The 26,463-nt window shown below is 33.4% G+C and overlaps 1 protein-coding gene across 2 annotated transcripts in view; it reads left to right on the forward strand.

Annotated features, from left to right (window-relative positions):
• Positions 1 to 24,395, forward strand: part of SEMA3A (sema domain, immunoglobulin domain (Ig), short basic domain, secreted, (semaphorin) 3A) — a 521,740-nt gene extending 497,345 nt beyond the window's left edge. For both annotated transcript variants that reach the window (XM_011927683.1, XM_011927682.1), the window contains 4 exons: positions 1,857 to 2,014; positions 5,816 to 5,883; positions 19,396 to 19,538; positions 20,912 to 24,395. In XM_011927683.1, coding sequence (XP_011783073.1) covers positions 1,857 to 2,014; positions 5,816 to 5,883; positions 19,396 to 19,538; positions 20,912 to 21,367 — 825 coding nt within the window. In that variant the 3' untranslated portion in view covers positions 21,368 to 24,395. The remainder of the gene's footprint in view (positions 1 to 1,856; positions 2,015 to 5,815; positions 5,884 to 19,395; positions 19,539 to 20,911) is intronic.
• Positions 24,396 to 26,463: the final 2,068 nt, after the last annotated feature.

The following is a 26,463-nucleotide window of genomic DNA, read 5'->3' on the forward strand; positions in this document are numbered from 1 at the left end:
AAAGAAAAAAAGAGAAAGAAAGAGAGAGAGAAAGAAAGAAAGAAAGAAAGAAAGAAAGAAAGAAAGAAAGAAAGAAAGAAAGAAAGAAAGAAAGAAAGAAGGAAAGGAAGGAAGGGAGGGAAAGAAAGGGAGGGAAAGAAAGAAAAGGAGAAGGAAAGCTTAACAATACTTAATCTATTTTTCCCAAAGAATTTAACCATCATTTCCTAATTTGTCCTGGTTTATAGCAAAATTCAATACTATAATAAAAGTTGAATATAGCAAAAAATTGAGCACTTAGTAATATACACTGTAATTTCATTTTTCCATGTAGTGAAATGGAATAATAATATTAATGAAGATAAATATTTCCACAATGGTTTAGATTTTATTGTATTACATTTCCCCTTATTTACTTTGCTTGTAATAAGGTATAAGTTAGTTGGTGAGATTTAAGCAGAGAACTATTTTCTATGTAAACACTCCCTATAACCTTAATATTTTCTTAGATCATCATAGGTACTTCAGTTCAGTCTGCATTCAATTTATCTGGTTACTTATATATGCAATTTATAAATGAATGTTTTTGGAAATGCAATTTTATTTATGTTCATTGTTAGCTATTAGAAAATGTGTAGTATTAAAAAAGCATATCATTGTTCAGAGACCGACTTTTCTAAAACTTATTTTTTATTTAGAGAAACTAAACTTATTTAGAGAAACTAAAATACACTTTTGATGTCTTTTCAATGTATACCATTACATGTTTCAGTATTTATTTAAGTTTTATTTAAGGCTTACTACAATGATTGAATCCTCTAGTGCAAGAAAAGAGAGCTATGGTACCAATAACAGTAAATGTGGAGAAATTGCAAAATAATTTTATTTCATTTTGTGCTTACATAAATTTGCAGCTAATACGCTACATTGGCTCAACTTTGTTAAAGGCATTTTAAAACTTGTACTGAAATCCTGAATTAGTAGAAAAACAATATTTTAAATCTTCCATATTCTGGTTCTTTCAATACCACCAATTTCATTGAGAATAAATGTATTGTAGAATGTTTAAATGCATACTTTAAAGACCTGTTAAACACGCTCATTTTAATAAGAAAGTTAATTCTTAGAAAAATTATATGAATAGCTCAAGATCACACAGGGCGTTAATGGGCAGCGAGACCTAGAATCCAGGTACCTTCATGCTCGACCCTATGCTTCTTCCAAAACACCTCAGCTTTTGGTCTGGCAGACTGCACCAGAATGCACTTAGTTCCAAGAGGTTTGAAAGATGTTTTTGAAGGGTAGTGATTTAGTAGTCTTTTTAAAAGTAATCTTCCTGGAGGTAGTGCAAGGGCAAGACAGTTCTTGGTGTTGAGCCCAAAGTTTTTTCAAAAGTAAGCACCAAAATTTTGCCCCTTCCCATATCATAAGAAAGGGCACACTCCATCACAGGCAATACAATAGGGTACTAAGAAGTCAGCAGCAATGATTCCTGCCTCTGGCCAATATGGAACACATGGTAATAAAGACATTTCGGTGTATGAGTATTATAAACAGTAAAGGTAAAAAAGCAAACTTGCAAAGACAAAACTGTAGCTTTGAACATTACATTTGTTGCTATATTACTGTCTTCATCTTCCCTTTGTTTTACACTTAATAAAAGACATCTGTTTCAGTCAAATATTTAGAACTTGCTCTTGCTCCATTTTAAACTGCCATCTTGTCTAGAAGGACTTTAAAGAAATTATCAATAAAGGGACGATTTTTTAAACCCTTGATTTATCTCTGAGAAGTTATATATAAATAAACTCTTTTTTAAGAGAAAAAGATTTAAAAAACAAGATAATTTTTGTCACAACAGTAAATTCTTTCCACAGCAACAACTATATATTGGTTCAACAGCTGGGGTTGCCCAGCTCGCTTTACACCGGTGTGATATTTATGGGAAAGCCTGTGCTGAGTGTTGCCTCGCCCGAGACCCTTACTGTGCTTGGGATGGTTCTTCATGCTCTCGCTATTTTCCCACTGCAAAGAGGTAGGAACAATATTCAAAATAAATGAAATGTTTGCTAGTTTTCCTATCTGATTCCAAGTTTGAAATAGCTTTCTTCAAATAAGTGCATCAACTTTTTCTAATGAATAAAAAGCTGTGGGGGCTGAGGGAGGGGCTTGTTTTGTTTTTTTCTCTTTTCTTCAAATAGTTAAAACAATCAGAAAAAAAGTCACAGAGAAAGTCATGAACAGAATCTAGACTGAGCCTTGTCCCTTTAGACCAAAATACTCTGTTTTCCAAACGTATTCTTCTATTTCTATCCAGCAACATTCTGTCTCATTTTTAAACTTTAATAAGGCAATTTATGTCTCTGGATGAACGGAAAATGATCAGAGAAAAGAATTTATTTTCCTTTATAATCTTAGGTAATACACAGGTGCCTAATTATAAAAATTCCAGAATAATTTATTTCTACTTTAAAAAATATTACATTTTAATATGTGATATATGTAATTTTGATTAACATCCCCAAATACATCTATTTGTTTCAAGAAAATTTAAGTATTATTTTATTATAGTATCACCTTGCATTTGCAGTATTTGAACTTGAAACATAAAACCATGTAATAAAATATCTGTGCATATGCAATATATATGTATATACGTATGCATATATGTATATATGTATATACACACATATACATAATATATGTATATACACACATATACATATATATATTATATATATATATTATATATATATGTGGTTTTTTTTAGATGGAGTCTTGCTCTGTTACCAGGCTGGAGCGCAATGGCATGATTTCGGCTCACTACAACTTCTGCCTCCCAGGTTCAAGCAATTCTCCTGTCTCATCCTCCTAAGTAGCTGGAACTATAGGCATGCACCACCACGCCCAGCTAATTTTTGTATTTTTAGTAGAGACAGGGTTTCACCATGTTGGCCAAGATGGTCTCGATCTCCTGACCTCGTGATCCACTCGCCTTAGCCTTTGGGAGGGATTACAGGGATTACAGTTGTGCGCCACCGCACCTGGCATATATATACATATATATCTCTTAAATATACTCTTGATAATACTTAGAAGTATTTTCTGGACATGATTGAATAAAAGTTGCTAAGATGACTCTTCCTTCATTTGACAAAATAGCCCTTTCAACAGCGTATCCTTTACTACTCAGTAAAAGAAGGATGTCTTTCTCTATCATTATTTAGCAGGGTTTAGGAAATGAGAATGGTGGACAAAATTAACATACAGTATTTCGCTAATATGAGCCCAAAGATTAATAGCATGTATATCAACCTACTGAAACATAAAATGAAAACCAGCTTTATGAAACCTCTGCATTTAGAAGCAATATAATTTGATTTCTTTATTGTTTATTATAGCTATTTTTTTCAAAGAAGTCATGAATGTAGATTTTCATAGCTAATGAGGTATGTCCTATAACATTTGTATCAGCTTGAATATTTGGTAAAATATTTGACCAAAGAAATGGCCCTAATGCCTACTTAAATCTTCTGATTACACACTTTAGATAACATTGACTGAGTGTAGAAAAATCTACAGTTTAGTCTGTAACATAATCAGTCCAATGGATTAAAACATAGTATCCTATTAATAATATTAAATCTATATGCAGTATTATATCATATAATACAATTATTAAACCTTCAACATTCAGAATTGAGGTAACATGTTTGTATTACCTTTATATAACCATTCATTTTGTTGAAATTTCAAATTTAAAATAAAACTTATTGTGGAGATAATGTCTGCTGATTAAAGAAACTGTAGGTAATTTAAGAAGTAGTGATATGCAGTCTTTACAGCAGTAAAGTTAAATTTTTTAAGATTAAAAGTTAATGCTTCTCAAAAACGTTTAACTCTAGGTGGCTTTTATTTTACTTAAAAATGTGGAATTCAGCCTGACGCTATGGCTCACACCTGTAATCCCAGCACTTTGGGAGGCCAAGGCAGGCGGGTCACAATATCACGAGTTTGAGACCAACCTGGCCAGCATGGTGAAACCCTGTCTCTACTAAAAATACAAAAATTAGCCATATGTGGTGGCGGGTGCCTGTAATCCCAGCTATTTAGGAGGCTGAGACAGAATAATTGCTTGAACTTGGAGGCAGAGGTTATAGTGAGCTGAGATTGCATCACTGCACACTCCAGCCTGGGCGACAGAGCAAGACTGTCTTGGGAAAAAAAAAAAAGTGAAATTCGTGTTTGAACTAAAATGAGTATTATTTCTTCTTCATGAGAAAGTTTATAATATTATCTAATTTAGTAATAATCTATTTGAATTTTAAGCTTTTCCTAATAAGGAAAGAGATAAAAAGAAAATCATAAACACATCTATAATAAGTTAAAACCTACACGTTATTACATATTTGAAAAGTATTTATTGTATACCTACAATTCAAGATTGAAGGAATTTTCATTAGCACATTTTTGTTATGCCTTACAGATTTTACTTAATCCAATCTCATGAGTGACACTCTGTCTTTAAAAAGGATGTTTAGAAGCCTCATGATTTATATATTCTTTGTGATGGCATTTTTCAAAAGCATAAATGGCAGTGAAAAATGCCTTCCCAAATGCTTTGTGGTTTGTGTTTCACAAGTTCTCTTGTTGGCTCAATTTTGAAATGTGCAACATCTGTTTGATTGTTTCACTAATTCTACAAATAGAAATCTATAAATACTTTAGACTTCTAAATTTATGAATACAGTAACAAATTCCATATTTGCAATTCTCAATAGACTTTGTGAGAGCTCTTTTTAGGGATGGTAACTAATTTTGCAGCAAGACAATACCCATTAAAATAGCAGCAGCAAACAGTTGGGCAAGTGTCCCCCAATCTTTTCCAGTCTATTACACATAGCCAGTCTCCATTTTTAGCCTCTTCCTGGAACTTCACATCTTTTTTGCACCACAATGACTAGAGCCTACCTCCTCCTTCCCAGGCAACCAATAGCAAAATGTAGAGAAAGGAAACCCCCAACGTGCTGCAGCTCACATGTGATCTGAGGGTAGAATGTAGAAGAAATTGTTTTTTATAAGCAAACTTTGCTTTTCTCTTAAATGTAAGTTCATTTATTCTCTCTTTCATTCCTCTGGCAAGAGGAGGCCTTGCCTTTAAGTTCAACATTTATTGTTGCTCTTATTCACTTCACAGGTAAATTGGTTTGCAATCATAGCTGTATGATCACAAAAGAAACGGTTTTGGAAAAGAACAGGTCGATATAATAACCAAGAAAAGAAATTTTAAAACTAGCCTAAAAATATGATTTCTAGTCTTAATATTATAAAATTCAACAAAAGTCTATTTAAGGAATTATGTATAAGCATTCAGAGAAAGAGAACATTCATGCGAATTATAATTTTCAAGCTTATTTCTTCATTAATAATCAGAAAAAGTTTAATAGCTTTTATTGAAAAAAATGGATTATTATTTCAAATGTGCTTTTTCCACAGAAGTTAAGCCTTGAGTTTCTAGACATTGGATTGTTACTGATTGACATCTGGTCATGAAAAAGCCATGAATTCTCTGTTATCACTATTTTAAAGACTTTTAATATGTTGTTAGTACATTTGGATCTTGTTTCCCATTTTGATTATCTTGGAGACTGCTCTTACGGGTATAATGAACTGTTTTAAAAAAAAATTTTTTAGTTGGATGTAGATGCATCTGTTTCTGTAAGTTCCTAGAGTCTATGATATCTATATTTTTTTTAATTTTTCTTCATTCTTATGACAAATTCCTAAAATGGAAAAATAAGGATACAATAAGACCTTTTAAATGCAATTGTTTCAGACGCACAAGACGACAAGATATAAGAAATGGAGACCCACTGACTCACTGTTCCGACTTACAACACCATGGTAAGTCACATTTTTCATCTTTCAACCTGCTAAGACCAGGCTAAAATCCTAAGTAATAATGCATATTCATGCACATGCATGCAATGTATGCATCTCTCCCAGAATACTTAAAGAAATGCAGCCGAAGAGAAATAAAATCTTACAGAAAGTAAATCCTAAAGAACACAAAACACTGAATTATGTTTTATTATCATGAATTGTTTTATTATGATGACAAATTCAAAATTTTAGATGCTTATAAGGTTTAAAGCTCAGCTTTCTTATATTAACAACAAGAAGCCATGTACTTCATTTTGCATATAGTAGCAACTTGAGATGAGTAGGCAATGGAAATGTTCATTAAAATATACCAAAGAAAAAACTATAGTCTTAAAATATGCCTTACAAATGATTCTTTTCTATGCTCATGATATAAATCAATATATCATTATTGGGCATTCTAGTCAAGCAGAAGATAATGTGGGTATCTTTACACTGAATTACTAGTTGAGTATTCCCTTACACTGGGCATCTTATTTGCTTCCTAAAAGATGTCAAAGTGTATTTAATGTCAAAGTTGCTTAGTAAATGCAGAAACATCAGCCAACCTTCACTTAAAATGGAGTAAAATTGTAATGATGCCCCACTTTCCATAATTCAAACATTATGCCATATTATTATGGAAATAATAATGAGATTATGCTTCCCTCTGCTGGGGAAACTTATCAATGACAATACTGCTAATGAACATAGTTAAAAATGGCTGAAATGTACAATGTAAACATTGTCACTTAACATAATTATTCTATTAATTTTTTGATGCCATTTATTCTAAAAGTAGTTAATATTTATCAGTTAACTTTTCTTTGATTTACTAATTCTATGTGTGAAATATTCATGTTTATGAATTTTAAGAAAACATTACCATACATAGCACCCCAGCATACATTCCAAAACTTACTTCCTAAAATTCAGATCCCCCTGTGGCATAAGCTAGATGGGTTGGTATTTGATTTTTGAATGCTCACAGGATTGTTTGGGGAATCCTAATACCAGGAGACAGGTAACCACAAATGAAGCCAGTGTTACGGAACCACTTTGCTTGTAGATTTTCTCACCAGGGACTTTCCTATCTGTGATTATCTTCACTATACATAAGAAAGATACCACAAAACTGGAGTAAATGTTATGACTGTCCCTGCGTTAGTATGGTGCATTTATTGAACACTTTCCTTAAATTTTTTCAAATGGCATATTTCAATCAGATCATAAAATATTTGTTAGTCTTTCATTAATCTATTTCATGGGAAAATATTGAATTATGATCAGCACCATACCAGCAATGTAGTATTTTGAAATATTAATTCATTACACTAAATAATCTATTTGTCTATATGTGGAGAGTTAATGATAACTACTGGAAGTAAAAGAATCAAGAGAATGTAACTGAATCAATCAGACATTAATCTCCATGTCAAAATGAAACACTATTTTGCTCGTTGTATATTTCTAGGTTTATATCGATACAACATTATGAGTATTGTAGATAACAAATATCTGTTGAATGAATGATCTAAAAATTTCAAGTTATAATCTAGATACTTGTGTATTGCTACTTTTGTTTTTCAGTAAAGATTTGAACTAATTGCACTTACTGATTTTTGTAAAAAATACCTTATGTCATACATTAACATGTAAGGTTAATATAATGTTATTATTAACACCATTATATTCAAAAACAAAATCTCTCTTAGGAAGCATCATTATGAACTTATCAATTAGCTAATGAATATTGATTATATGCCATCATGTGTAGGACATTATGCTGTTTTGAAAATTGTTAGAGATTATATGCATATATAATCTCAATGGCACATTCGTTTAGTGATCCCTTTATAGATTCAGTTCATATTTCAAAATTATATTAATGCTAGAGTTATGAGTGTAAGTATATATAGGGAAAAATGGACCAAAGGAATTTTTACAAAAAATAAGACTGTGGATACATAAATATTTTTGACTGTTGAATGACTGGGGTTTGGAGAGTGTTTCAGATATTAAAGATGTGTTTTGATAAAATTAGAGTGGTTAAAGACTATTAAAATTTGGCATATAGAATGGCTTAGCTACAAGAAGAAAGAAGTAAAGTGAGTGTAAATAAATTTCTCTCCTGATTCTTATGTCAGAATGCATACTGGAGAGAGAAAAGAAAGTGCTACTGTTTAATGTTACAGGGTCTTTTGGGGGAGGGTTCTGGTAAGCAACTCTAGATGTTTGTGATATCTGGGAGGAAAGGGTAAACTAGCCCAACAAGCCCTGCAGCCATAAAACATTCCTTTTTTGAATGCCTCTTTTTCCCTTGTCTGCTTGTTTTGATAACTTACCACACATAAACCATATACACCATAGATTACACTAAATTTCAAATATTTGGAAACTAAGGCAGGCATTCCCATTTGGCCAGGCTGAGCCTTACCATTAGGAATCAGTGATTATTTTGGAATAGTTGACATCAGTATTTGAAAGTAAAATGAGCAAAAATCTGGAACCCAGTCTTATTAAATCATGTATGTTGCCTTGCTAATATCAATTATCTCATCGAATAAAATATATGTGCTCATGTGGAAACATGTAAAAATATGAGATTTTTCAGAGAAAGCTGGTAAACAACATGAAGCCAAATTACGCACTTCAGGATGAACAGTTCCAGCTGTAATGGTAAACACATTCTGTAACACTCTATAGTTTACACATCCAGAGGTTTTAATAGAGAGACTCTGTTAAATAACTCAGAAATAAGGTGGAAGAAATTTCACTTTAGATGAAACATTTAACACTCACTTGGCACTCTGCTCCCTTATATGTAAAGTGGCCCAAGTGGTGAACTAGGCCAGGTGAAACAGAAAAATCCAGCTACACCTCCTCCTGATCCCAGGATACTCTCCTCTGTTGCTGGTGGCTGGTCACCTAGGGTAGATTTTAGTATCAAATCTTAATATATGTGTGCTGGCAACTCTTGTCTTCCCACTCACACCTCAAACAGGATGCTAAAGAGAAATCTCAGGTTGTTTCCAATCTGTTCCCTTCCCTAAAATAATTGCTGTGTACAAAACTGGAGCTCATCTGACTTTATACTCAAGAAAATGACTGATCAAGGCAATTTACCTATAAACTACTTCCCATTTTCTTTCTCACTAAGAATGGGCCATATTATGATTACATGTCCAGAAAGGAAAAATAAAATTACACCATCAGTACTAATTTTTTTAACCGTACCATCATGTTAGATTTCTGAATCTTTGAAATACTTTATGTCCTATCTTCTAGTCTAATGGTATGACTGAATTTCACTTTCTAATATTTTTGCATGCATGCATTACCTTTCTGACACCTCAAAGTAATATGTCCACAGAATTCAATTTTCTTAATTATCTCCTAAACTGTCCATCTCAATTATATCTTGGTTGGCATCAGAATCATTCCAAAATTTCATAAAATGTCTTTGGCAGTGCCATCTTTATGATCTGCAGAACTGTAAAGTTAGTATTTTGGAGCAGTGCTATTACAGTCTGTGCCTTAGCCTCTTCCAGTGATGAATCTGAGCATTTAGCCCCAAGAGGAGCCTCAAGATTTGATAGATGAGCATGATGTCAGCCTTAAAAATAATCCCTACCTTTAATAAATTATCAAATTTCATCAAATCTCAGGTGATATAAAATATACCATTCTTTTATGTACTTTTAAGAAAAAAAGAACTGCTGAAGATGGTCAGTCTGCCAGATGATCCCAGCATCAAACTGGGACACCAAATGACTCAAGACTAGTCTAAAGGAGAAATAAACTCTTATTCAGATGATAATAGCAAGGAAAATTGTCTGTTTCAATCATAATCATGTCTGGTTGGAAAGAGATTAAAAAATACTCCTTGAACTACAAGGTGGTATTTATGAAGACTTACTTTCTGAATTCACACAAACAGAAAGGACCCAAATTTCAGACAGAGACTTTAATTTAAAGAGGTATCATGTCAGTAGGATCCCACATGTCTGGCAGAAGTAAGAAAGAATTTCTCCTAGAAGAAAGCAACTTCACCTCAGATCAAGAACAACTGTAAGACACATTCTGATATCAGAGATATTAAAGTATAAAGAAGTGTGCATCGTAGAATCAAATACTTGCAGTATTACCTTCTATGAGTTTTGTAAACCCTGTTTGAATATTTTCACTTGAAATAATCAGTCATCACAATACTTGTCTTCTGCTTAGGAAAAACAGTCTAATTATTCATATTATATGTGTGAAGGCAAATGCACAGATAACATGAATAAGAAGAGGTTTGAAATAGCTTACGTATCATTATTTTCCACTGAAGTCTTTAAGTATGTCATCAGAGATCACCTGTTCATACACCTACAATTCAACTGTTACAAACTGAGATTTTTTTTTAAAGTTTGCTGCATTTTTTTATTCCAAAAGTTATAAGGATCACATATCATTAAAATACAAAATGGTATTTTCATTATTGTTTATGGAAGGTTTCTGCTTCAGTAAATGGGTGTTTTCCATCTCCCATCATATCTCTTGGGGAAAAGTAAATGAAACATTAAAGTCCATGTTTCCTGATTTTTTAAAGTAAACGTTCCTATGGTAATTTTGCTCTGGCATAGAGATTATTTGTGCTTTCTTTTGTAATGCATTTGCTGTAAAATCATGAAAATAAAACATACCAGATGTTCAATATAAACTAAATAAATATTACAGTAGATATCTTCATATTGGTATTGCTTTTTAAGTAAATGAGTTTCAGCCTGCCCTATACTAAGGAAGCATATTATCCATGACATCACAAGATATTAAGTACAGTGTTCTATGTAACTATTCAAGTGGCTTCAAAGTTATGAAATTTTATTCTCATATTTCAAATTAATGATCTCTGAAAGTAAGATACTGGTGACTCTACCCCCAAAAAATATTTATGAATAATAAAATTAAAATATGTTGACCCTATGACTGTTTAACTGTTTGTATATATATTCATACCTATATCTATGCATATGTATATTTCTGTGTGTGTGTGTATATATATACATCCATGCACATATATACACATATATATAGACACACACATATACACACAGATTAGCCAATTTTAAGTTCAAATCCTCAGGAATATACGGATTCAGGAAAGATTAGAAACTACTTAAACTATAAAATTCTAAATACTATATCCTGGTTAATAATTACTTCGCAGCACCAAAGTCATCTTAATTTAGGGCACAAAACAAAGTAGTTTAAAACTAAAATTTTAGCCAGTTGAAAAATTACAAGTTTAAATTGTCTTTAAGGTTTCATTGTCTTTTTGTACTTGGCAAAGTATATCCACTAACTTCATATTTATTGGTCCTATTTCTAGTAAATGGGTTAAGCACAGATGTATGTTCTTAACTACATTTGTTGGTACATGCACACACACATGCCTGAAAACTCACATTGAATATTTACACAGAATCTAATTGGTGAAAATATCATACTAGACATTGGAAAACATTGTACTAGACATTACCTTGAAAAGTAAACAAAATCACTGTTATATACTCCAGTATATACTGTAGACTTTGTTTTATTTGCACTACAATATATGATATTATCAAATAGTTTGTTAGCATTTTTTTTTCTTTTTTGTTTTTTGACCGAGTTTTACTCTTGTTGCCCAAGCTGGAGTGCAATAACACAATCTCTGCAAAATTCAACCTTTGCCTCCAAGTTCAGGCAATTCTCCTGTCTCAGCCTCTCAAGTAGCTGGGATTACAGGCATGCACTACCATGCCCGGCCAATTTTGTATTTTTTTTTTTTTTTTTTTTAGTAGAGATGGAGTTTCACTGGGTTGGTCAGGCTGGTCTCGAACTCCTGACCTCAAGTCATCCATCCTCCTCAGCCTCCCAAAGTGCTGGGGTTACAGGCATGAACCACCATGCCTGGCCTGTTAGCCATCTTAACACTCAGGTTCAAAATATTCAGGAATGTTAAGAATGAATGAATTTTTTTGTTTTCATTTTACAAATTTTTAAATATTTTCTGTCTTCTCAAGAGATATTGACTCATCTTTGAAGTGTTTTCCATCCACTTGGAGTTAATTGGTCTTTTCTATTGATAGAGCATCTATTGTATTTCTGCAGAAAATCATATAGAATCCAATGAGAAAAATCTAAGTAATGCTGCTTATTCTTTAAGTTAGGCATTGTTACAGTATTCTGTGTCACCAGGAGTTTATGGGCAACATTCTTTCTTCCTGTTCTTGACCTTTGACACTGAGTATTAGTGAAAGAAATATTAAAATTATAATGAAAACAACTGGAATTTTATTTCGCTTTATGTGGTACAGAAACAGAAACTAACTGTATTTGTTAAATAACCTAAATAAATATGTAAAATAATTGGCATTCATTTACCCATGTCCTAAATTGTTTTAGTTCTACATTTATTATTTACAAATTAAACTTATAATAAAGTGGAAGAACATCAAAATTGTTAACAAATCAAAATTGAATGAATATGATTCACAACCTCATCCATCTCTGTCTTCTCTATAGAACATCAAATTTCCTCAGATAGGTTGCATTATTAACATTTCAATCTTGCGAGACATTTATGGGGTTAAAATGGAGAGTGAATAAATAGAAAGCTGAAATGTGATGCCTTCTGTTTCTGCTATATTGGAAGAAAATCAAATGCTAAATAAGGCCTTTAGCAACATGATATTTCTGGTCAAATGATGGATATTATGACTTTTTTGTTGTTACAAAAGGAAGCAATTTATTTAACTATTTTCTTTCCTCCCATTCTTTCTGGTTTATTAGCTTCATTTCATTTCCATAAATTATCCCACTAAAGGAGGAAATGATTAATTGAAGATTGCTTCCTTAAAAACATTATTTCTTGTCATTAACAGCTGCAACATATTGAAACATTGTGTTATCCAAACACACTGTGGTGCTTTTAAAATAATTTTAATGTTTTGTTGCTCTCAATTATTTTGTTCTAACCATTCAGATGGTTGAACCCATGGGGAATCACTATGCCAATTTAACAAGGATATCCTTCTTTTCTACTGGCAACTTTCATGACAAAAGTTTGTATTCAAAACAGTTGCTTTCTAAGTGTGGAATTTATTTAAAAATGATTTAAAGTGAGATTGCTTTCTTTCTGGAAGCCCGCAAAATTATCTATTACATGACATCCTTTAGTGTTACAGGTATCCTTGGAGATGTGAGAAGATATTCATGTGACTTCTCAGTTCTCTTTCTCTTCTTCTTATTCCCTATTTGGAATTTTTGATTTTGGAGTAGACATGATTAGTCATCATCGTCTCCCACCCTCTCTCAAGTCAATTTTTATAACATTATCAAACTTAACAAATTTAGAATATTTGAAATGCTTACATCCTCCAGCAGTTCAATAAAGTATTCCATCATAATCAGAGTTATAAACCCTATTACTTTTTGCTTGATTAAACTTTTATTCATTACTTTTACATAATTGTGATAACTCTGTGTCTTGAGAATGTCAAAGTTACATGAGATTTCAGGTTTTAAATTCAACATGTTACCTGGATTTGCCATTTAGCAAACATCAGCTAAGCGTTTACGATGACCATTCTGCCAGGATTATGAATACACAGTGTGGTGGACGAGGGGAATAAACCAGATTAAAAATAATTGTAACAAATGTAACTACACAAACTCTAAGGAGATAACTAAAGAGAGGTTTTTTTTGGCAATATAGAAGAGGAAATATTTTCTTTGATGGTTGTAGGGGAGTAGGATTCACACTGAAGAGTGTAATTTGTCTTCATTTGGATTCTCAATAAAGGATTTTAAGATTTAATTAGCAGTTGAAACTATCACAACAGCAATAATAATGATGTCACCTGACATGTTTATGACTATTGCTGTGCCCAGATACTGTGCTAATATTTTTGTACAAGAATATTTTAAGAAGAACAAAAATAGAAAGGGTTATAAAAGCCTGGTGCAGTGGCTCATGCCTGTAATCCCAGCACTTTCAGAGGCTGAGTCAGGCAGATCACCTGAGGTCAGGAGTTTGAGACCAGTCTGGCCAACACGGTAAAACCTTATCTCTACTAAAAATATAAAAATTAGCCAGGCGTGGTGGCAGGCAGCTGTAATCCCAGCTACTCTGGAGGCTGAGGCAGGAGAATTACTTGAACCTGGGAGGCGGAGGTTGCAGTGAACAGAGCTCACACCACTGCACTCCAGCCAGGGTGAGAGAGTGAGACTCTTTCTCAAAAAAAAAAGAAAAAAGAAAGAAAGAAAGAAAGGGTTATAAAAATATTTCACTGTCTAAAATTGCTAAATGACCTATCTAATATATACAAGATGAGTTGCAATTGTTTGGTAAAAATAAAGATAAGATAAAAATAACAACATCACACACATAGAGCAAGTAGACTGAGAGAGAACAAAGACAGACATGTGGCAAGAATATTTACCAAGAAGTTATAAGGGTAAGACATATGTTTGTCTAACTGCTTTTTGTCAGTCAATGTAGATGGAAGTATGATCACAAAGTTCATTCAAAAATAAAAGAATCTGTTGTTCAAGAGAATCTCAATAATTTCTAGAAAGTAAAACCTGAAATAAAAATTTCACAAAGGTAAACACAGAGTAAACACGGCAATGCCATCAATATCATATCAAAAATATTGTGACATAAATACAATGAGTAATGGAGAATTGAGAAAGGTCTTACTTAGCATAGGGTGGGAACACCCTGCCAAACCCAATTTAATAAAATCAATTGTCTTTTGTAATTAACATGGTGTGTTCCTTGTAAACTGCTCTCAGATCAACTGGTTTAATCCAGAAGGAGATTTTATATCACTCTTATCCTGAATATATAAGATTTGATATCCTTCAGAAAATATGTAATCACCAATATTTCCTCAGTTGAGTTTTTGTTTATATTGGGTAACCATGAATTAAATATTATACTCTCTGAAAAGTACCTAGAGTAGAGCTATACTGTGTATGGCTGTTTGCTTTAATAAAGAATCAAATTGATAGCATGCAGTAGGGAGACTATAGCAAATAATAAAGTAGTATATATTTCAAAATAGCTAGAGGATTTTACATGTCACCACAAAGAAATGATCAATGTTTAAAGTGATGGATATGGTAATTACCCTGATTTGATCATTATACAATGTATACATGGAAGGAAAATCACACTGTACCCTATAAATCTGTACATATATTATATGTCAATTATAAACCAAACAAAAAGTTAAAATTCACAGGTTTTTTTTGTTGTTTTTTTGTTTTTTAAGGCAGAGTCTTGCTCTGTCACCCAGGCTAGACTGCAATGGGACTATCTCGGCTCACTGCAACCTCCACTTCCCGGGTTCAAGCGCTTCTTCTGCCTCAGACTCCCTAGTAGCTGGGATTGTGGGCACCCGCCATTACGCCCAGCTAATTTTTTGTATTTTTGTAGAAATGGGGTTTCATCATGTTGACCAGGCTGTTCTTGAACCCTAGACCTCAAGTGATCTGTCCACCTCAGCCTTCCAAAGTGCTGAGATTACAGGCATGAGCCACCGTGCCCGGCAAAATTGATAATACGTTTGACATCCCAACAAAAAGTGAAGAACTTAATAAGGTTATAAGAAGAATGAAATACTATTTCTGTTTGTACTTTTTTCTGGAGCTGGGGAGAGAAGGAGGTTGGAGGGAGATGGAACACATTGTTAATGGATTTCTAATGTTTCCTATCTTGTACAAAATTTATGCAAGTGGTTGCAGTAGAACAGTCGGGAAATGGAAAGGATATTTATTGAATGCCTTCTAATTATTATTTTTAAATATTGATTAGGTATCTGTTTATAGGATGTCAGGTTAGGGGAAATTAACAGAAAATTTTTTACTTCTGAACACCCAAATATATGGGTGCTTGGCTGAGGTCATTTTGAATAAAAGTTCTGTTCCTAAGTCAGAGGTTGCTGATGGTAGAAACATCCTATGGCAGAAGACTTAACAGAAATAACTGTATCCAATAAAAATTTACTTTTGGCCGGGTGCAGTGGCTCATGCCTGTAATCCCAGCACTTTGGGAGGCCGAGGAGGGCGAATCACTTGAGGTCAGGAGTTTGAGACCAGCCTGACCAACATGGAGAAACCCCGTCTCTACTAAAAACACAAAATTAGCCGGGCGTGGTGGCACATGCCTGTAATCCCAGATACTAGGGAGGCTGAGGCAGGAGAATCGCTTGAACCTGGGAGGCAGAGGTTGTGGTGAGCCGAGATCGTGCCATTGCACTCCAGCCTGGGCAGCAAGAGTGAAACTCCATCTCAAAATAAAATAAAAAAATAAAAAAATAAATTATTTTTAACAATTATTGCTGATCGCAACAGAACCTAACAAAACATAAAATAGGAGAATCTTAAACCAAAGAAATACAACAGTATCGCTGTATCTTGACCGTGATTGATAGTTAACATGACAGAGCTTTTAGCCTCACTGGTTACCAACTGGATGATTCTGTTTCTTTTTGTCAGACAAAAAGGGGAAAGAAAGGGTCAACTTGGGAAATAATGAGACTTTGAGGTACTGGTAAGAGTAGTTATCAAAGCAAACTTACTAAGGGCACCAAGCTCATAAACCAAATTAACCAACTGTGGTTCTTGCCTTATTTAGGTGAGAAAGTACCTGAATATCAGAATGTTCCTTTTCTTTTTTTTTTTTGAGACGGTGTCTGGCTCTGTCGCCCAGGCTGGAGTGCAGTGGCGCGATCTCCGCTCACTGCAAGCTCCACCTCCCGGGTTCACGCCATTCTCCTGCCTCAGCCTCCCCAGTAGCTGGGGCTACAGGCGCCTGCCACCACGCCTGGCTAATTTTTTTGTATTTTTAGTAGAGACGGGATTTCACCAGGATGGTCTCGATCTCCTGACCTCGTGATCCGCCCGCCTCAGCCTCCCAAAGTGCTGGGATTACAGGCGTGAGCCACCGCGCCTGGCCTCAGAATGTTTCTTGAAGAGTGTGAAATATTACTATATTAAACTAAAAACAATTTGTTATCATCATTGCTGAATCAAACACCATCTTATAGTCTATATATTCTAGATTCCACTATGAAGAAGTAGCAGATCAAATGAAATACTTTTTTAATATAAGAAAATATTTTCTATTGAAAGAATTATTTTTATATGTTTTCTGGTACATTGGAAAAAGCTTGCCACCACTAGAGGATGTCTTGAAGAGGAAATGAAAACTGAGCAGTTACCTAGAACTACAAGAAAGATTACCAGAAAATTATCTCTGTGGACTAACTAGAATGATTAAATTAGTTAGAAAGAAGACAACTCGGTGATTTTTTTCTTAAATGTACCCATTGGTGTTACACTGGTATTGAAACACTTATTTTCTATTATACTAGTTACATGTCTCCTCTTATCTTAGTCAATTAATGTATTGAAGGATTTATATGAAGTTCTATGTTTGAGAGTAATAACTTACTTATACCATAGTTTTCTTTAGTAGCTTTAGCAGATTATGCAAGAGACAAGTCAGTTATAATTGTAAATTTCTAGCTGGGAAAATAGACCTAGGAGACATGGCTGTTGCGAAAGGAGATGCTGGCAGATCACTGGGTTGTTTGTTTCTAAATCCAGTGGATTTTTCTATGTTTTGCTGTCATTTATATGATAATTCATTCATACACAGAGATTGAGTGAAAGGTCTCCTCCTAAAAGTATTTCTTAATAAAAAAGAAGTTTAAACCACAGAACAGGTAGAAAAATATGTATTCAATGTAAATAGCATTAACTTCTGTGACAATGCATTCTAATTATTCATGGCAGCTCCTGAATTACAGATTTTCCAGCCCCTGTTGGCCATAGCAATTAAATTCACCTGTATCCCAGGAAGCAGATGTCTTACAAACGAGTATAGCAACATGCTCTATATGCATTCAATTCAAGACACACTAATAATTTCAAGGGGAAAAAAACACAGCCTATACAATGTAGATATTGACACATGAAGATATGCATCTCCAATATTTTTTAAAATATGACTTGGAATCAGTTAAATATTGTTCCTTTACATTGCAATCATTTCTGATTTATTTCCCTATTTCTAGGGTATCGATCTTTTCAGTAAGAAGGGACAGATAGTTCCCAATATTGGAAGAGTTTTGTTTCACACCTAGGTCATTTGAGAAATAGGTGCTGAGGTTAACACTCCTGGAGATAGCAATTGAAGCTAGAAGGTGGAATGAAGTAGGTAGGGTATGATGAGAGTAGGAGATGATAGACACAGGCCTTGTACAGAGATTGTATGGGAGTAGCATTTTGAAGGCTTTAAACCTAGTGAGAGCAAATCATATCAGCTATGACAGTCAAAAGTATTCAGTTGATTATGACAAGAGTAAAACTGTCAAAGTGATGACAAAAAAAGGGGGAAACATTTTTTAAATTAAAAATCTAGCTGAGTTTGAAGTAGAGAGCAAAAATTTTTCATCTGTCTACACTGTCAGCTTTCTGTGCATGTAAAACATATTTATTATTTTCTAAATTAATTTAATGAGTTTCAGATTGTACAGGATGTCATAATGGAAACAGGATTATGCAAGATAATAAGCACTTTTACTCTCTAAATGAGTTTTACCTAGACTCCCTGTGTTGTACTTTTGATCTGAACTGTGTTTCATTTACCACATTGGAGGAGGTTACATAAAGGGTAAAATAATAGAAACTTAATCAGGAAACAGGTTTTCTTTTTGCTGCACTTTATTATGTACTTTTGCCTTATTCCAAAGCCTCATTCCTGAAAATAATAAAAGATGTGTCATTTTAAAATAAGAACAATTGAAACCACATTGCATTGTAATTATGCATCTGTTTTTCAAAGCCATCCCTAAATTTTCACACCAATTGATCTTCAGAACAAACTTGTAGATTATTTAGGAATTATTGGTGGGTAGTATAAACTTCCTGCACTCTACCTTCTGTAAAATGCTAGATAAATATTAGTTGGCAAATTTAATTTTACAGATAAAAAATAAACAGAGGCAAAATAATTTCTCTGAAATACATCCTTGTTTCCAAAAACTTAATCCAATAACTTTTTGTGTTACAGAATAATATAATACAAACTGGCCCCATTAGTCCAAGCACGGAGTTTTGCAGTGAAAATAATTTCCTGCAGAGTATGTATCATGACATATAGAGACGTATAGTTATGCTACACACATGACCAGTTTTGTAAAGGTAATGCCATTTTCTGGTAGACAAATCTCCGTCTATGTTTTATGTAACCCATACCAAAATGATTAGTCGATTTAGGTAGGCATTTGGGCTCTGAAACCTTACATCATTGACATTTCTCTCATCCTCAATCAATATGAAACAACTTGAAACTTGGCAATAACTTGTCTCCTGAATTTCCAAATAAAAACTTTGGAAAGTTGAGATTACTTCTCTAATACTTTCTCATTTCATTTTCTCATCACTGATCAGATAATCACCATGACCACAGCCCTGAAGAGCGAATCATCTACGGTGTAGAGAATAGTAGCACATTTTTGGAATGCAGTCCGAAGTCACAGCGAGCACTGGTCTACTGGCAATTCCAGAGGCGAAATGAAGAGCGAAAAGAAGAGGTATAGGAATGAAACTGACTGGATCATTTATGTCTAAGATATACTGTTAAGTAACCCTTGTATTTTTTACTTGAGGAAGGAAAAAGCACTGAGAATGCTTATCCTCTTCTGAACCAATAAATCGCTCATTCATTAAACAAGTATTTGGTGCAGACTGATGACGTGACAGACTTTGTACTATGAATTAGACAAAGAAAGGTAACCTGGTAATAGTTTCTGTCCCAGAAGCAGTTTAGGGATACATATTAGACTCCCCTTATTTCTTACTGTGTTTATCTACAAAGAAATTGTGTTATCTAAATTTGTGCACAAATTTAAAAAAACCCTCCTACTAATTTTAAATTTGTGTTCAACTATGTTATCAAAATCTGTTTTTCTTTATGCATTACCTTCCTCCTAAATGGGGAAGGGAGGTTGGGAAAAGATAGTAGTAGATGTAGGATGAAGGATTGAAGGCTGCACTATAAGCTCTGATATCAACTATTGATGCAGGATGAGGCAGATTTTCCTGTTCATTTGATCCATTTATAACTCCCTAAGAGTAAAGAATTGTATACAGAAAATCTTAGTGAGCATTATGAGCCTTTACAACTTTTTAACAGCCTTAAATAAGTGTAAACACACTATTAAGTTGATTAATAAAATGTATTATAGTCAGACAATTCTACAAACATAATATGATGTTAAAGGTAAAAACTCCTCCATTATCTTTTGACATTTTAATCAATCTTAAAACTATATAATCCCATCATAAAATGCAAGATTGATTTTACGCACTGCCAGGTGAGGCTTTTTGAGGCCTCTATTGTAAACTGTATTCAAAATAAAAGTGAGGTCACAAATATTCAAAAATATGGTCTCATATATATTCCCATTCAAGACCAACTAAATGAAATAAATAATTAGTAAGCATGAAATTTTCTGCTTGTTCAACTTCTTTTTTTTTTAATTTCATTTTTGGAAATCTTATTATAAATTCATTCTAATGTCCCATATCTTTCTAGTATCATGGTTCTGTAGTTCTAATTTGAATATTTAATGTTAACTTTATCCTATATTTATATACCTACTTTCAAATTTATAAAGTATCTTTGCTCTTTCCTCCAGTTACCTTGAATATTTTAATCATCATAATAAGAAATTCTACAAAGACAGTAATATAACCAATACTCCCCAATACATCTTAAAAACAATTGACAGATATTATAATTCTCCTAATGGAAAAATGCTATCAATTTTCTTAAATTAAAAATTTTATTAACTGTTAAACTGTGCCTCGATACATAATCTAAAGTTTTACAGACACAGAGTTTCAGAGCTTATATTTATTTTAAATATGTATATTTTACACTGCCTTTTTTTTAACCTGCTAGATCAGAGTGAATGATCATATCATCAGGACAGATCAAGGCCTTCTGCTGCGTAGTCTACAACGGAAGGATTCAGGCAATTACCTCTGCCATGCGGTGGAACATGGGTTCATACAAACTCTTCTTAAGGTGACCCTGGAAGTCATTGACACAGAGCATCTGGAAGAACTTCTTCATAAAGATGATGATGGAGACGGCTCTAAGACCAAAGAAATGTCCAATAGCATGACACCTAGCCAGAAGGTCTGGTACAGAGACTTCATGCAGCTCATCAACCACCCCAATCTCAACACGATGGATGAATTCTGTGAACAAGTTTGGAAAAGGGACCGAAAACAACGTCGGCAAAGGCCGGGACATACCCAAGGGAACAGTAACAAATGGAAGCACTTACAGGAAAATAAGAAAGGTAGAAACAGGAGGACCCACGAATTTGAGAGGGCACCCAGGAGTGTCTGAGCTGCATTACCTCTAGAAACCTCAAACAAGTGAAACTTGCCTAGACAATAACTGGAAAAAAAAAAATGCAATATACATGAACTTTTTTCATGGCATTACGTGGATGTTTACAATGGTGGGAAATTCAACTGAGTTCCACCAATTATAAATTAAATCCATGAGTAACTTTCCTAATAGGCTTTTTTTCCTAATACCAACACCTAACAGAGAACACAGGTGAATGCAGTTGTTCACTTTAGCAGACTTAATGTTTCCTATGAGATTTCACTGTACAGGTTTGTCTTTCTTCTTTGCCTGAGAAATAAAAATGTCATTTGCCATATTGCCATCTAAAGGAGAAAAACTGCATCAGCAAAGCCACTGTATTGAACTAAAAGTTTAAAATGAACTGCATGGATTTACTAAGCTGATGAATATTCCAAAACGTGGTTGGATTCAAGGATATATTTTGTCTACCGGCCCTCATGTTTGTATGTACTTGAGGAGTAAAATGAGTTAAAATGATACTGAATGAAACGTTCTGTGGAAATATTAAAAAAAAAGAAAACATAAGCCATCCATCATCCAGAAGAAAAATGGAGTACACTGATCTACTACTGATGTCTTCTTTCAGCTTTGATCTAAAGATGTATTTTATTAAAACTATAATTTAAATGTACCATGACAAATATGCAGTAAAAATTAGTTGTTTTCTAAGCTAGAGTAGGATTTGTCTTACAATTATTGTGCTATGTAGTTTTTGTTTTAAAAATTCCAATGGTGTGCTGCTTTCTTTGGACATTTTATTTTCAATTCTATAAGAGGGATAGATGATATTGTTCTAGAAACACATATACATCATTAAGAGTGAACCTCTATTACCAGGATAGAAATTATGCTTTATTTCTCTGAGAAAATCAAACAAATGGAAGCTGTTCACACCTCCCCCTCTTTAAGCATTACCTAAATTAATTTTTACTTGCATAATGTTCTTAGAAAAAAAACAGAACATTTAACTAGGAAAAAAGGAAGAAAAAAGTTGATTTTTAAGTGCATTTTACTATAATGAATCAATGAAGGGAAAAGGAACTGCATATTTCATGAAAATAATAAGCATTGTCTTAATATACTGTTAATAGAAAATGTGTCTTAATTCTGTGCTTGAATTCCTGCATGATATTTGAGACAAAGATCTCTCTTATGATTCCACTAAGAATTTTATCTGTGTCACTTAACTTTTTTGAAAGAGAGAGATCAATAACTATTCAGAGCAACATGTTAAAGGCAAAGTTTCCAACCATTTACATCTGTATCAGGTGCCTCTTATCTTTCCTTATTTAAGACAATTATTTGTACAAGAAACACATGACTCTTTTCATGTCCATGGGAGGGACTTTTCTACAAAGTATTTTCTAGGATGCAACCCACATTTAAACAATGTAAAACTCTTTGTTTCCTGCAACAACTTACAAAATAAGGTAAAAGACTAAAATTCAAGATTTGCTTCCTTCATTGTCCTAAGACGATTCATTGAGAATCACTGACTTTGAGATATTTAAAACTTTCAGCATTATACTGTGGTTTCTTTTGCACTGCACTCACCTATTCAGGACTCCTCCCCCAGGTTCCTCATCATGTACAAGAATGCAAAGAAAACATCTTATTAGCAATTAATGAAGCAACATTGAAATTCTAATTCTAGCTGTCTTTGGATTCTAATTAACTCAGCATCAATTTCTCACCTCAGACTACAGTGAATTTTTATTTTCTATCAGCTGAAATATTTCACAGATGGAAGCTCATGTTTCAGTTTTAATGATTGCCTTGAATAAACAAGTTGTTGCCACTTGTTTCAAACAGAAGCCTAAAAATAATCTACATTCAATTTTAGGCTCCATTGACTAATATGGTGTTGCTTTTGGAAGTACTGTATATCCTCAAATGGAAGCCGAATCGTTAAATTATTTGAAGGACACATCACTGTACAGAAAATAGTGTTTGAAATATAAATCGAAGAACAAAGAGTGCTCCAAAAAATAGGTCATTCTTTTATTTTCATAAAGTACCTTAACTGTACTAACATTCAGTGTTGTATTTCATTCTAAATTTTGCAGCTGAAATAAATTTATTTGCAATAGCAGAAATACCTTATTATTCATCCTCAAAAATAAAGGATTTGAAGGGATAGAGATTATATGATAACTTTATAGAAGCCTTTCAAAATCTGAATGCATTTTGTTTAGCGTTATGAAATGACAATAGAAAAAAAGTCTCGACTTCAATTAAAAGTTACACAAATAAACAAATCTACAGGCATGTCTTTATATACCATCAGGTCTAAGTTTTCAAAGAAAATTGTAGATATAACTTGCAGATAAGTAACTCATTACAGTCATAATCTCTGCCCATGTGTATTGAGAGGGGGCAGTTTGCACGAAAAAGAATTATTGGCCCATTTAATAATTCAGCTTTAATAGACTTTGTCATATGCATGAATCATCAGAGATGAAACTGTTTGAGAGACTCATGTGACCTTACGAAAATTACAACAGCAGTCTTAAAGTATGAAAAAGATGCATCACAGCAGAGACATTATGGCCCAGTTGATATCAAATGTAAAATGTAAATGCATGTAAATGCACACTTCATTTTATGTATTATTTAGTAATTTTCAATGGAATGTGTTTAATATTTTTGCTACCTACACATCAGGCAAAAAAGATGTAAATAATTTGGGAGAAAAAGAGAAAGAACAGTGTAAAATAAAACTTTCTATAGGTACTCCATTTCAATGCATTCAACATCCTAAAATGCAAGATTTTCCCACGCAGGTGACGAGGTGGTTTATGTACTATATAAGGGCAGAAGGTGCATGCCCATTCAATAAGCATGTTTTTTGCCAGGTAGGAAATATGTTCCATATCTGTATTTATCATTGCATTTCAGATGGGAACTAGAAAAACTGGAGAGAAAAATGTAATGAAACTGCTGCTGTAAATTATTCCTTTTAGCATGTATTCACTTGCTAAATACACATTTCTTCAAAATATTTGAATTCAGATGTCTTTACTGTTCCCTATAACATATGGTGTTAAGGAACATAAGCTCATAAAATGTTGAGAACCAGAGTCAGGTTGCTACATAATTAGCGAACAGATTTCTTCATTGTAGTCATCTGTAAACTGGATTCTATATTTATGATGAGGATGTGAATTTTTACGCCCTTTAAATTAAATATTGTTCTTTTTAATGTCATACCTAAAAAGGAAATGTAGGGATAAATTTTTATCATGTGTCATTTTCATAATCAGTTTGGTTTTATTCAGGATCTACAAAGATGTCAGATGATTGTTATTGAAATAGCTAATCTTAAAGGTCACAGACAAGTGTTTTATTAATATGCAGCCATTAGTATAATATGTTAAAATCTTTGTTTTATTAGTTCATTTTAAAACACAATTTCCATTCAATTTAATGAAACTCTATCAGGTTTCATGATTTCAAAGACAGACTTAAATAGGATTCAACATTCTCGTATTACGTAATAACATGTTAGAATTTAACTGGTCTAACACCAAAGACATCTATTACTTTTAACTTGATTTGTAATAATTATTTGAAGTCAATGTTAATGTTTACAAATACATGTTTCCATAAAAAAGAAAACAGTATTTTTCAAAAATCTGTAAAATCTTATTAGTTTGTTGGATCTCTAAAAATTTTCTTAAACTAGTTAATTAAATGAACATAATTTTTCAAGTTAATAAATTAAGAAAATATCTAAATGAAAGAGAGAAAGAAATCAATATATGTGGCAGCCCATATAGTAAGGACAGTTTCACAATCAACGTAACCAAGGAAAACAGCTTTGTTATCATATCAAACATGCAGGCACACACAGGCAGAGGCAAAGCTGGAACCAAACCAAACAAAAAGATGATTTTAAATATAAAAAAACTGGACCTCTAGACACTTTGCCTTTTAGAACCAACTTCCTACATGTCCGAGTAAATTCCACTGATAGATCTTGAGTATCTACAATGTCCTAGGCATTATGTTAGGTGATGAGGACACTAAAGTGAATAAGACATAATCCTTGTTCTCAAAGAGCTCACACTGAAATTAAGGAAACAGAGCGAGATGACTTATCATCATCTAATCCAGCAAGTCTTTCCTGATCCTCCCGTCCCTAGTTCAAGCTAACCACCTTCTCTGTGCTAAACCTGTGCCTTGTATATAGCTTTTATTGTCACACTACCCCAGTGTGTGGTTTATTTGTTTATGTTTCCATCTCCATTTCTAGACTGTGAGCTCCTTGAGGGCAGGATTTTTATGTAATTGATCTCTGTCCCCAGTGTCTAGCATAACGCCTGGTACAAAGAGGGAGCCCAATAAATCACTGTTGAAAAGAACCAAGTTACCATATGACAACTGCCAAATACAAGCTCACAATAAAAGTAGTATGGATCAAAGGAAAAAAAAAAAAAAAAAAGGAGGAATTAACTTGTGGAGAGAGATCATGGGTGCTTCAGAGAACAAGTGACTTTCCAGCTGTGAATCAGTCAGATATGCCTAGATGAAGAAACAAAATGACAATCTGAGTAGAAGAAATAAGGAGAAAGGAGGAGAGGTGCGAAAAAAGTCCTTTTTCTGAGAACAAGTATTCAAACAGATAAAACACAGGTTTCATGAAAAAAAGTGAAATGTCCCACTAATGTGAGTCAAAATGGTGCATTTGCTTTTTCTTGGGTTTTGATTTATCGCCCTCTGTTTGTACCCCACATTCTCATCCTTGACACAGACTGTCATATGTCATGCATTCAGCCTCCCACACTTCCCCCCCGCAATCTCTTTACCTTTCTTCTTAATGTTCACCTCATTTATCTTACTCAGTTAAAGTCATAGCACTAGGCAGTGTTCCCACAACCATCTTCAAACTGATCCTGATTTCATAATCTCTTCTCTAGTTCAAACCACCACGCATCAGCTGAAACTCTGAATTCTACAAATAAATATTTACAGGAAGCTAACTTCATCAGAGACTCCTCTGTGCTCTCAGTTCAAACGAAAGTTTGTGCTATATTTCACCTACCTACAGCCTTACCTCACTCAGCTAG

The sequence above is a fragment of the Colobus angolensis genome, unplaced genomic scaffold (genome assembly GCF_000951035.1).
Source record: "Colobus angolensis palliatus isolate OR3802 unplaced genomic scaffold, Cang.pa_1.0 Scaffold74, whole genome shotgun sequence".
In the NCBI taxonomy this organism is placed as follows: domain Eukaryota; kingdom Metazoa; phylum Chordata; class Mammalia; order Primates; family Cercopithecidae; genus Colobus; species Colobus angolensis.